This window comes from Euleptes europaea, chromosome 20, assembly GCF_029931775.1.
Source record: "Euleptes europaea isolate rEulEur1 chromosome 20, rEulEur1.hap1, whole genome shotgun sequence".
NCBI lineage: Eukaryota > Metazoa > Chordata > Lepidosauria > Squamata > Sphaerodactylidae > Euleptes > Euleptes europaea.
Genome location: NC_079331.1, coordinates 24338446 through 24352138, shown reverse-complemented (window position 1 = coordinate 24352138; position 13693 = coordinate 24338446). Strand labels below are relative to the sequence as shown.

Below are 13693 nucleotides of genomic sequence, written 5' to 3'. Positions count from 1 at the left end.
CGGGTGGAGTCTGAACCTTCAGGTTGTCCATGGCTTGGGCCATGTCCAGCATCACTGCGTTCATGGCATCCATCCGGTCCAGTAACTCCTGGCGCTCTTTCTGCCAGTGCTGCCGCTCCTCATCCATCTGGTGAAGCAGCAGGGCTTCCTTTCGGGCGGGATCGTCCTCGAACCCCAACCCGTGAACCGCAGTCCGTCGTGACCGCGCGTCGCTCTGCGGGAGCGACCAATGCCGGGGAGATTCCAGCCAGGTCTCCAAGCGGGTGGGCTTGGGCTTTGCACCCAAACCCGAGTCAGCTCCACTGGGCGTCTTCCCAGTCGACTTCCCTTCCGAAGGGGTCAGGTCGGGCTGTTTGGGTACAGCGTCGTCCTTATCGTTGTTGTCATCCCCGTTGCCTGCCATAGCTGTCCAAGAACGGTACAGGAGCAGGACAACGAGGCAGAGGACTTGCAACTTAATGTGAGGGTTCCCAACCTTCCTGTGCAAACTCTATAAAATCACTTGCTCAGACTGTCATGCAGAAACAAGGAACTTTATTGGAAGCTTCAGGTAGTACAGGCCTTACACTGGTAAAGTTGCAAGTGAATACAGTTTCACAAAGACAGAATTATAACCCCTACGGGAAAGCAGATGTCAAACGTATGTTATGGGAATCTACGAGATAATTGTGCATGGTACAAGAACATCAAAGACCTCAGGGAACTCGTTAGGCTATCTACCCACCAAGGCCACAGCTGGCGGGAGGGAGTCAGAGAGAGCAAGGGAGGTGGACGTGGGAAGAGACATTCCAACCTGGGCCTGTCAGACCCAGCGCCTGAACCAAGGAAAGGCAAAAGGCCTGGACTGCTTTTACGAGTCCAGGGTGGGGGGGAGAGAAACCAGGCAGAGGCATACAGACCCTCACAGACTACACAGATGGCGCAATTGATTTCAATGGTGACTACTCTTGACCAATCTGCACAAGCTATCAATCAGAAGATGGATGCTGTCACGCAAGATATAAAAGACGTCAAGACCCAAATTATGACTATGAAGATGGAAAAAGATGTCAAGGATCAAATGATGATCATAAACACAGACAAGCAAGTAATGGATTCTTCTGTCAAAAAGGTTATGGAAGTACATGAGGATATAAAAAAGAAGATAGAAGAACAAGAAAGCAACCTGCTTGTGACAATGAAAACAGACATACAACTGATGGATTTCTTAGTTAAAAGAGCTGTAGAGGGTCAGAAGGAAACAAAGAAAAAGATAGAAAGACAAGAAAAACAGACTGAAGCAACACAAACCAACCAGAATACAGTCAAGATGAAGGTCAGAGAAAGCTGCCGAGAGAACAAAGAGATTTGGCTTTTACACCTGACTGATCCACTACAGATCCGGAAGGAAATATTAGATCATGGCTAAAGGTCTGGTTTGAATACAGGCATGGCTATTTACGGTATAAATTGAGATTTGGACGTTACAAAATAAAATGGATTATACAGAAACTTTTAAAAAAATATTGAAGATGATGATATTTAGTATGATTCTCAATGGCATTTAAACTTAAAGGATATTTTTAAATTCATGTTACAATGGCTGCAAAATTGTTAGATGCAGCCAAAGGGAAAGGGATGGATGTTCCAGAAAAAATGGGATTAGATTAAAATGTTAGAGCTGGAGGAGATGGAGACTAATTCTTGGGATAACGGGAGATTTGGATGAATTATAGTGAACATATATAATATCTGGGAAAAATGGAAGGTTACCTTTTACTCTGATCCAAAATGTTAAATTTTATTTGATATGCTAGTATGAGATTAATAAAGTAATCTTAGTATGAGATTAATATTAGGATCAGAATACATCAATGATGGACAGTTATACTTTATTAAGAGGTAGATGGAGGAGGGGGGAAGCCTATTTGTTTTATCTTTATTTCCAATCAAGACAACAGTTGATGTATTTGTGACATTGATATTGTTTTTGAATTGTTGTTGATACTATGAAGAATTTATAGTTTAAAAAAACCAATAAAAATTTATATATATAAAAAAAATTTTCCCGCAACACCAACTTCTCCTTTGGACTCATGGGATAAACCTTTTCCTTCGGTAGTTTGCCCTCCCGAACCAGCTCAATGACACAGTCTGTCTTTCGATGAGGAGGTAGAACATCACACTCCTTTTCATTAAACACATCTGCAAACTACTCCTCAGGTAGGTGGGGGGGTATAGGATCCCAACTCCTCGAAGCCATGGCAGCACACCCCCGGACGGCCACCTTCCTCCAGTGGTGGTCACACTGCGGCTGGGTGAAGGTAATAGTCCTGGCCACCCAATCTATGGTGGGACCGTGTCCTTGTAACCAATTTGCTCCAAGTACCACTGGATACTAGGAACTATGGTAAAATGGATCTCCTCCCAATGAGTCCCGACTCCCAACGCTACTCAGCCTGTGTGCCGGTTAACAGTTCCCCCCCTAAAGTCACTGCCATCCATTTGAGTGAAGTGGATGGCTTGAGGCGAGTCCACTGCTGTCACTTTTAAAGCTTTAAAAGTCTGAGTTTGTGCGCACCCCGAGTCAACTAAAGCCTCCACCGAAAACTGGGGTCCCCCCTTGGGACTTTGTAAAACAGCGTCTAAAAATAAAGTCTCTCCCATATCGCTCACCATCACTGGAGCTCCCCGCTCTTGTTCGGAAGAGGTCTGCTGCGGAGCCCCGGTTACAGCAGACCTGGGACGTTTTTTGGCTGGTGGTTCCAAGCCTCCTCCCCCTCCGAGGCTGACGATCTGTCCTGGCTTGACACTGGTACATTTGTAATCCGTGATCTCGTTGGATCGAGTTGAGTAGTACTCCGTTCCCCTTGGCTTGTCGGTGTGAGGTTGAGAGCAGTGGGTCCTCACCCTCCGGGAGCTGCACTCCTCTGACGATCTTTGACTCCAGTCTGCGACGCCTCCTCGGCTGGGCGCGGAGCGCCCGAAAGGCCCTCAGGACGAGAAGGGCAAGTGGCAGCGAAATGTCCCATTCTGCCACAAACAAGGCAAGCCCCACTCTGAAACCGCTTCGCTCTCTCTGTTGTCGGGGCGGCCGGGAGCCCCCTCTCGGAACTGCCTGCTCCGGCCGCAGCCCAGATTTGCATGCTTTGCATTGTTTACATAGGTTCAGTAACTGCTGGCGGTTCTCAACTTCCACCACCAGCTGGATCCACCCTCGAGATCAGGGGGGTCCCCTTGCATGTACCTCCGAATTCAGGCCTTCACGGAAATACTGCACACGTGAAGCTTCACTCCAGTCCACAACCTTACTGGCTAGTAGTTGGAATTCGCTTGCAAACTGCATCACCGACCTGGATCCCTGGCGAAGCTGCAGCAGTGCTGTCTTGGCCCGCTCACTTTGGTGTGGATCCTCAAAGCGCTGTCTGAGGGCAAACATGAAGTCATCAAGGGTTCGGAGCTCATGGGACTGCAAATTATACTGTTGGACCATCCAGCTCGCTGCTTCTCCTTCTAGCAGTGAAGCCACGTACCGCACCCGGCTCTCCTCCAACTGAAAGGCGGTCCCCTGCTCCCTCATGAAACCATCCACCTGGATAAAAAAAGGGGGAGCTTATCTCCAGAGCCGTCAAAGGACACCTGTAACTCTCTCTGAAAAGCTGGCGGCTGGGGTTGAGGTGGCGGGGTGGCGGGAGTACGGGCGCTTCCGGCGGTAGAGGTTGTTGAGGTACGAGCGGAACCGCGGGGCCCTGTCCCACCACGGGCGGAGTCAAGCGTGCTCGACGTAGCTTGTCCACCTCTAGCCAAAGTCCCTCCAATAAGCCCCGCAGCGTAGCTCTCTGCTAGACCAGTTCATGATGTTGATGCTGGAGGTGTAGGTAGTCCTCGTCCCGCTCTCGCCACTTTTGCTCCTGGGGTTGAAAGTCCTCGTCCCTTTCTCGCCACTTCCGTGTCTGGCGCAATCCCATGCCCCACAGAGGTGGTTCCTCAGAACCCCCCGTTGCTCCCATCCGAGAGCCAACTGTAAAATCCCAGTCCTCTTCCAGCAAGACGGAGCCCGCTCCCCGCCACCGGCGGGTATTAACGTGTGGAGGCACCCATGGCCAAGGAGACTCCAGCCAAAGCTGCGGACGAACATCCGGAGGTCCGGGCACTGCTCCGTCCGTGCCCCCGAGGCCGCGGTTGCTCCAATGGCAACTTGGGGGCCTCTTCTGTTTTCTCCGGTGGTTCCTCGTCCGGTACCTTGGGGTCTACCAGCTCTTGGTCAGGAATCAGCGGTATCGTGGTATCGGGCACTTTGGTGTCCAGAGCCTCACCCATGGTGTTAGGGAGAACACGGCACCACAGCCCATAAACCGGATTACCAGCCTAATGTCAGGATCAGGCGTCTGTCCCTAGCATCCCATAAGCAAACTCATCCAGACAGGTAGATCTGAAGCAGTAAGACTTTATTGGGAGCAAAAGGCAGATTTAAGAGCTGACTGCCCACGGGCAGGTGAGGCTGGTAATGGTGAAACTTAGGCAGGTTACATGTTTAAAAGCAGTACAGGCTGTGAAGGTAAACATGGCTAAGCAACCCCGAGATAAGCGATTCCCAGGAAGGAAGACTAAACATTAGCGCAGCTGTGGAAAACAGGATGAGCAAAACTGTACAGAGAGTTTACAGACATGAGAACCAAGGACTTGACGTGTAGCCAGAAACTGTAGCCTACTCATGTCAAGAGCCTTTACTCCTGCTAACAGCAAAGGCCTGACAGCAGGTAATTTAAAAACATATAATTCCAGTTAAAATTCTTTACCCTCTTAACATTTCCAATGGCGCCCTTAATTGTCCCAGTGGCGGGTGCCAGCCGAGTAGTGGTAAAAACAAACTCAACAAGGAAGGAATCAAGGTTAGAGTAGGCATAACTGTTAATATAACTAAAGAGGCAGGGTAGGAAAAGGGAAAAGAAGGGGATGGGAGGCCAGCCAAGATGCAAAACCCTTGCTGTCCTCAACCATAGGCCTGCTGGAACAATTCAGTCTTGCAGGCCCTGCAGAATTGCATTAAATCCTGGCGAGGCGGTGGGTCAACAGATCGTAGTTGACTGTATCAAACACTGCCGTCAGTTCAAGCAATAACAGCAGTGCTAATCCGCCTCGATCCAGCTGGCGCTGGAGATAATCTATGAGGGTGACCAGTGCCATCTCTGTTGCATGGCCAGGCTGGAAAACGGTCTGGAATGGGTCCAGGGCTGATGTGTCCTCCAGAAAGGCTTGAAGCTGTTCAGCTGCCGCTCTCTAACTACCCTTACTCAGGAATGAAAGATTCGACACGGGGTGGTAGTTGGCAGGATCACGCGGATCCAAGGATGTTTTTTTCAAGAGCGGTGTTACCACTGCCTCTTTCAGTCCCCCCAGGAAGACCCCTGAACTCAAGGACAGATTAATAATGTCCTCCTGGGGGCCCCTGTATACCATCTCCACTGGCTTTCACCAGCCATGACAGACGTGGGTTGAAGGGGCCAGTGGTAGGCTTCACAGCAGCCAGGATCCTATAAACATCAGGCTGGGAGAGTCGGCTGGATGGGTCCAAAACAGGACCCGTAGATGGCCAAGGGGCCTCCTGTTCGCTCACTGTATCAATACTGGTGGGAAGGTCCTGGCAGAATGACAAGATTTTATCTGCAAAATAGCTTGCGAAAGCCTCACAGCTGATTGCGAAATCATTACAATTTTTGGAACCTTTTGGTAAGGGAGGTCAGTGACCTGATTGTTTTAAATAATTGTGCCGGGCAAGAGCTAGCGGACGCCATAGAAGCTGCATAAAATTCCTATTTGGCAGCCTTCACTGCCATCTGATAGGAGCTCATAAACGTCCTATAGGATTCTCTTGTAGCTTCATCCTAACTACACTGCCAAACCTCACTCTAGCGTCTAAGCATCCGTTTCTTCCTCCATAGCTCCGAGGTGTACCGTGGGGCTAGTTTGGAACGGGCAAAGAGGGCGTTGGAAGTACGATCTCATCGATGGCTTTAGAGAGATGGCTGTGCCAGTCCTCTACCAGCATGTTTGATGAGTTGCTGGGAGGCATCGAGTCCCACAGAGCATTCTGGAACCCAGTTGGGTCCATCAGTCTCTGCTAGCTCGCTGCCTATGCAGGGAGGGGCTGGCATTACCAGGCGGGCCTTCAGGGGTCAGTGATCTGACCGTGGCACTCTGTCAACAGAGATCAAACCTACATTCATCCCCACACCAAAGATCAACTCCAGTGTGTGGCCTTCTTGGTGTGTGGGATCGGATACAATTTGAGAGAGTCCCATGGAAGATACTAGGGCCACAGCTTGCAAAGAAGCAGCCACATCGGCATGGACGTTGAAGTCCCTCAGGACTATTAGCCTGGGGAACGCCAAGGCCCAGCTCATTACCACTTCTAGCAGGCCCAAAAGGGTGTTTGCTGGTGCGCTAGGCGTTCGGTACACCGGCCAGATAGCCAAACTCTCCTCAGCTTCCCACACCTGACCTACACCATCAGTAGTGGAGATCTTTGGAGTGGGGAGTGCCCTGAAAGAGAAAGACTTCATAGTTCAGGGGTCTGCAAACTGTGGCTCCCGAGCCGCATGCGGCTCTTTGGCCCGTTGAGTGCGGCTCTCCGAACGTGGTTCGGAGCCCTGCTCTCGCGCCCGCTCACGCCGGCGCGCCTGAGAGAGAGAGTGAGCGAGCGCGAGAGAGCAGGTGAGCGGGCGCGCTGTCTCTCCCCCCCCACCGTGGAGAATGGCCAGGTCCCCCTTTCCCTCAATGGTTGGGAGGCTAAAGTCTCCCCTCCAGCCGCATGATTGTTGGGCGGGCGGCTCGATGGTTCCTGCCCCCCCGCCCGCCTATCAGCTGTTGGGTGGGGCGAGCTTCCTTTGGTAGACCTGTCTCTTTTGACTAATGAGTTTGCCGACCCCTGTCATAGTTCATCCATTTTTTGGTTTTTCGTAAGTACTTTCCCTATTGAGCAGGCAATAAAACTGAATAATGAGTAACACTTTTTTAGATTTATATTGCTACAACCTTTCACCTTCTATTATGAATCTTTCAGCAATATTAGTCTCCCTTCCAACTTCATGGCAGATACAGGTGGGACGCTTTCCCTTCCTTTGAGCAGTGGCATCTTGTGGAATGTGACTTTGTGTATTTCTGTTGGATTTCCTCTACTGAGCACTAAACACACCTCCTCTGTGTTCCTCACACAGCTGACTGCAGACTGGAACAAATATGATGATCGGTTAATGAAGGCAGCTGAACGGGGCGATGTGGAGAAGATCGCATCTGTCCTTTCCAAGAAGGGGGTGAATCCCACCAAATTGGATGTGGAAGGGAGATCAGCGTGAGTCCAAAACTGGGGAGGCTTCTATCCAGGGGAATACTTCTTCTGTTGTGTGATGGGGGGAGAGGTCTAGTCCACCTCTTTTGAAACCACTTCCTAACAGCAGTCTGTTTGGTACAAGGTATAGGTCTGTCTGTGCTAACAAGATGATTGATGTTTTGTAATCTCCACTGTCTGTTTTTCTGTGTTTCTGACTATGTTCACTGCTCATATGATGTGGAACTCAATGGGGGTGCCTTAACATTCAATTTGACAGATGTTCAGGTGCCTTCAATGTTGCCTTTCATCCTAGAACTTCCTTGTTTTTTTTGGTTTGTATTTTATGAAGGAAATTGACTGAATTACTGGAACCCTCTCTGGGATAGACAGCAAAATCCATCTTCCCAGTAGTACTAATATCTAGCACTGATGTTGTGCTTTAAGATTTTGACAACAACCTTGCCAGTCTTATCAGTCATCTTTATCTCTGAGCATGCAGGGTGGTCTCTCTCCGCAGTGTGGAGAGCTTGTGTGTCTGGAGTGAGGAGAAGGGCTTCCATCTCTGCCTTCTCCCTCTATCCACCATGAGGCACAGCAGCTCAGGCAAGGGAGTGATGAGGATCAAAATGCCTGTTGGGGATGGGTGATGAGGGTCAAAATGGCTGTGGAGAAAGGGAGTGGAATGCCCCCACCCCTGGCCTGCTTGCTCTTTTCCTGGGTAGCTGTTGTGGCAGTGGTGATGGATCATAGAATCATAGAGTTGGAAGGGACCACCAGGGTTATCTAGTCCAACCCCCTGCACAATGCAGGAAATTCACAACTACCTCCCCCACACACCCCCAGTGACCCCTACTCCATGCCTAGAAGATGGCCAAGATGCCCTGCCTCTCATCATCTGCCTAAGGTCATAGAATCAGCATTGCTGACAGATGGCCATCTAGCCTCTGCTTAAAAACCTCCAGGGAAGGAGAGCTTACCACCTCCCGAGGAAGCCTGTTTTACTGAGGAACTGCTCCAACTGTTAGAAAATTCTTCCTAATGTCTAGACGGAAGCTCTTTTGATTTAATTTCAACCCTTTGGTTCTGGTCCAACCTTCTGGGGCAACAGAAAACAACTCGGCACCATCCTCTCTATGGCAGCCCTTCAAGTACTTGAAGATGGTTATCATATCACCTCTCAGTCTTCCCCTCTCCAGGCTAACCATACCCAGCTCCTTCAACCTTTCCTCATAGGACTTGGTCTCCAGACCCCTCACCATCTTTGTTGCCCTCCTCTGGACAAAGGGAATAAATCTGGTACACAATCATCCAAGAATGGTTTTATTTGGAGGGGGTGGGAGGAACCACTGGTGTTTAAAAGAAGCCCCTGGTGAACTAGAGGGTCTTTTCTTGCTAGACCATGTGATATACTCTATTGTCTAAAAACATTCCTTACAGGAAAGCTGGGTGTTTCCTGAGATTTTTTTGCATATGCTCAGCTGGTGTTGGCATGAATAGATCACATTTTCTGTTTTCCTAGTAATAATCAGCTGACTCGCCAACAAAAGGACTGGGTTGTCTTTGTCTGGCTTCCTCAGAAAATCGGTGTGTGTGTGTGACTGATTTGCTCGGCAGGGTTGTTGGGAGGCCAGAAGAAAAGGGCTTGGGTCTTTCCCATGTGGCCCATATTACTTGTCTGATGCCCTCTCCTCTTTCAGGTGTGTTTTTGTTCCTGTACCTGCCCTCATATGTGCTAAAGGAGAGGGGAGATTCTGTAGTGATTTCAGAACTTTCTGAATATCCAAAGCTTTGAATAGTAGGCTCAAGTTACCACACAGAGCCGTTCTCGGGCCTCGAAGCATAACCTGTGAGAGCTTCTAAAACAGGGCTCTTCCATGAGGCATCTATTGAATGGCTTGTGGTGAGCTGTTCTGTTGAGGAAGTCCTCACTCACGTCGCACAATCCTCCTCCTGTTTCAACCTGGGAAGCAGCCAGAGCATTTCTTGCTGATTGGTACTGGATCATAGAAATTGGTGGCTGTTGTGTTGTCTCTGCAAGCTGAGGTGGGAATGAACTGCAGAGGACACCAGGCAGCTTCCTGGAACCAAAACCCAGCTGCTGGGCCCTCTCAGCACGGCCATGAGGAGGCCGCCAAGATTTTTCTGCCTCTGATTTGTACTGCGGCCTGCCTTGTCATGCTGTTCTTCCCTTTTGAGCTGAGTTTGAGTTCACCTCTCTTCATGTCCCCCCTCCCCCATTCACGTCATCACTGTACCCAACAGTTACTTTTCCTCCCCTTTCTTGTTTAGATTCCACGTTGTAGCATCAAAGGGGAACCTTGACTGTCTGAATACCATTCTTGTACATGGAGTTGACCTTGTAGCTACTGATGCTGTAGGTACGGTGACTTCTTTGAAAATGTAAGGATAATTTTGCTGTTGTTCCTGAATGAGCTTGTAGAAGATATCGCGTGGGTCAAACTCTTCATGTGTTTCTCAAACATCCTGAGTAAATGTAAACAGTTGTGACCCTAAACAAGCTTCTAAAAGCTTGTGAGAATGCTTTTCAGTGTCTCTTCTGGATTCATGACCCTGCTTGATTCCCAGTTGTTGCTTGGAGACTGGGGTGGGGATTGGGTGGATTGGGAGGGTGGGTTGCAGCACATGGAAACAAAGGAGGTGGTAGAAGGATAGAAACAAGTGGCTGCCTGGGTTAACAGTTCATCCTTTTCTGTAAACCTTTGAGGACTAAGAGGTACAGGCATTGCTTACAGGCTGAGAGGGTGTGACTGGCCCAAGGTCACAACTGTGCGTGTTTTAAATATCTGGTATTTATTTATTTAACTTTGTGGCATGTGGCTTTATGACTCCTGTTTTCTTTGTCACTTTATCCTCACTAGGAAGGAATGCTCTGCACCTGGCGGCAAAATACGGCCACGCGCTCTGCCTGCAAAAACTGCTACAGGTACTAAATGCCTGGCAATTTGCTTAAGTGTATTAGAATAATGTATAAGAATATAAGAATAAGTGTATAAGGATGATGCCCAGGGCAATTCTTGCTTCTGGCACACTGATGATCAAATGTGTAAAGCATCAGTCAAAGTAAAGCAGCACATGAAACAGTTTTAAAATGGCCACAGAGTAGTCGCTGCCACTTCTTAAACAAGCAGGACTTGTGGTAAAGAAGCCAGATGGGCCTCTCTGGAAGGCATCTGCCTGAAGATGCTTAGAAATAACTTTGCCCGGCACTTTTCAACACCATGCAACGTATCATTTACAAAAGCCCCAGTGTGGAAATGTTTTGCTATGCCTTATCTGAAAAAGAAAGTTCTCTTATGGCATTTGGTTTCCAAGACTTGAATACGCAATGTGTTCTTTTCATTGTCATTACAAAGTTTAGTCTTCTTTTGTCTTCCGTAAGCAGGACAACGAAGTTTTCTGATTGAACTTTTTCATTTGTGGTTTTGGTTTTAATTGAAAAGAATCCCATTTGCAATGCATGGAAAGTGTTTATCAAAGAAGGAATTTTAAACTAAACAAATAAATGAAATGGCCACAGAGCAGAAACACAGTTAGATTCAACCACAAATTTTAAGCGATTGCTATTTATTTATTTGCTTATTTCATTTACATCCCGCCTTTCCCCCCAGTGGGGACCCAAAGCCGCTTACCTCATTCTCCCCTCCTCTGTTTTATTCCCCAAGCCCTGTGAGAGAGGTCAAGCTGTGAGATGGTTCTACTGGCCCAGGGTCACCCAGCGATCTTCCATGGCGCAAGTGGGGATTTAAGCCTGGTTCCATCACCTTCTAATCCGATAGATACTTTAACCACTACACTGCACTGGCACTAAGTAGCAGCTTAGCCCGGACTGTGATCTAGTAAAGCCAAGCAGTAAATTTGACAAAACTGAAAGGAGAAGCGCAGAGCCAAGCCTTTGCCTGGTGTCTGATAGGGGCCAGGAAGATGTCTCAGGGCACATTTAACATACTGGGGCAGAATCATATTTAAATGCCTTGTGAAATATTTGTTCAAGTGAGTGAAAATGCTGGGATCGTCAGAGATGGCCCTTGTAATGATAAAATTCATTTGGATCTTCTGACAGTACAACTGCCCGACTGAAAATGTGGACCTGCAGGGCCGAACTGCTCTGCACGATGCAGGTAAGGATACATCTCCATTGAGCCTTTTTGTCCTTAATACCCTGAGCCACCCCTGGTATTGAGCTGGTCTTGTAAATAGCCACTTGCCCGGCTGCCTGTGGCAAGCGAGTATATCTGTCCTCTATTCGGACCAGCAGAGGACCACTTCTCTTATTTCACATCATGGATGTGCTGGATGCTGAACAAATATTGGAGGGTGGATTGGGTGTTAGATGGTGAGTTATTAACAGGGGAGGCAGAAAAGGCAGAATTGCTTAACTTCTTTTTTGTATCAGTCTTCTCCCAAAAGGGAAATAGTCCTCAACCTGGGAATAATGGAGCAGAGGATGCAATAGGGGAATTACAGCATAGTATAGAATCTGAGATAGTACAGGAATACCTGGCTACTCTTGATGAATTCAAGTCTCTGGGGCCGGACGAACTGCATCCAATGGTGTTAAAAGAACTGGCTGAAGTGCTTTCAGAACCACTGGCAATAATCTTTGAGAATTCATGGAGCGGTTCCAGCAGACTGGAGGAGGGCTAGTGTGGTCCCCATCTTTAAAAAGGGGAGGAAAGAAATCCCAAACAATTATCACCTAGTCAGCCTGATATCAATACTAGGTAAAATACTAGAGCAGACAATTAAACAGTCTGTAAGCACTTAGAAAGAAATGCCGTGATCACTGACAGTCAACATGGGTTTCTCAAAAACAGGTCACGCCAAACTAATCTCATATATTTTTTCGATAGAGTGACAAGTATGGAGGGAATGCTGTAGATGTAGTGTACCTTGATTTCAGTAAAGCCTTTCATAAAGTCCCCCATGCTCTTCTTGAAACAAAGCTAGTAAAATGCGGGCTGGACACTGCTACTGTTAGGTTGATTGGTAATTGGTTGACCAACCGAACCCAAAGGGTGCTCATTAATGGCACAGCTTCATCCTGGAGAGGAGTGACTAGTGGAGTACCACAGGGGTCTGTCCTGGGACCGGTACTATTTAATATTTTTATAAATGACTTGGATGATGGAACAGAGAGCATGCTAATCAAATTTGCAGATGACACCAAGTTAGGAGGGGTAGTTAATACCCCGGAGGTTAGGGTCAGAGTTCAGAATGACCTTGATAGACTGGAGAGTTGGGCCATAAGTAATAAAATGGATTTCAATAGGGAGAAGTATAAGGTACTTCACCTAGGCAGAAACAACATAAGGCACAGGTACAGGATGGGAGAGTTGGCTTGACAACAGTACATGTGAAAGAGATCCGGGAGTCTTAGTGGACCACAAACTGAACATGAGTCAACAGTGTGATATGGCGGCTAAGAAGGCCAATGCAATTCTGGGCTGCATCAATAGGAGTATTGTGTCTAGATCAAGGGAAGTAATACTACCACTGTATTCTGCATTGGTCAGACCTCACTTGGAATACTGTGTCCAGTTTTGGGCTCCACAATTTAAGAAGGATGTTGACAAGTTGGAGCGTGTCCAGAGAAGGGCGACCAGAATGGTCAGAGGTCTGGAATCCATGCCCTATGAGGAGAGACTTAGGGAGTTGGGTTTGTTTAGTTTGGAGAAGAGAAGGTTGAGGGGAGACATGATAGCCATGTTTAAATATTTGAAGGGATGTCATGTTGATGAGGGAACTAGCTTGTTCTCTGTTGCTCCAGAGACTAGGACACGGAGTAATGGATTTAAACTAATAGAAAAGCGATTCCACCTAAACATTAGGAAGAACTTTCTGACGGTGAGGGATGTTCGATGGTGGAGTGCACTGCCTCGGAGGGTGGTGGAGTCCCTGTCTTTGGAGGTCTTTGGGCAGAGGCTGGATGGCCATCTGTCGGGAGTTCTTTGGTTGTGGGATCCTGCATGGCAGGGGGAGGGTTGGGGTCACTGGGGATGTGGGGGGGAGGTAGTTGTTAGTTTCCTGCATTGTGAAGGGGGTTGGACTGGATGACCCTGGTGGTCCCTTCCAATTCTGTGATTCTATGAGCTGTTCACGGCTTGTGTGGGCGAACAGTTCCTGCAGGCTTCTTTGCAAGGCAGGTATGAAGATGCTTGGTGTCATCTGCCAAGTAGGATTGTTTTCCGTTAAAACGCTGCACATTCGGCAGTAGTTAAAAAACAATAGGCTGGGTCTCTTGGATCTGTTCTGTGAACGGTGCCCCTTTCCTCTGGCACAAGGAGGCCAGTGTTGAAAAACCTCCATCAGAGCAGGTAAAGCATTAACGGAACAGCTCCTCAGGGTACAATGCAGCGGTGTTGT

The 13693-nt window shown here is 48.2% G+C and overlaps 1 protein-coding gene across 1 annotated transcript in view; it reads left to right on the top strand.

Annotated features, from left to right (window-relative positions):
• Window positions 1–13693, top strand: part of UACA (uveal autoantigen with coiled-coil domains and ankyrin repeats) — a 49470-nt gene that overhangs the window by 12421 nt on the left and 23356 nt on the right. The window contains exons 2-5 of the mRNA XM_056865877.1: window positions 7197–7330; window positions 9599–9687; window positions 10189–10253; window positions 11391–11448. Coding sequence (XP_056721855.1) covers window positions 7197–7330; window positions 9599–9687; window positions 10189–10253; window positions 11391–11448 — 346 coding nt within the window. The remainder of the gene's footprint in view (window positions 1–7196; window positions 7331–9598; window positions 9688–10188; window positions 10254–11390; window positions 11449–13693) is intronic.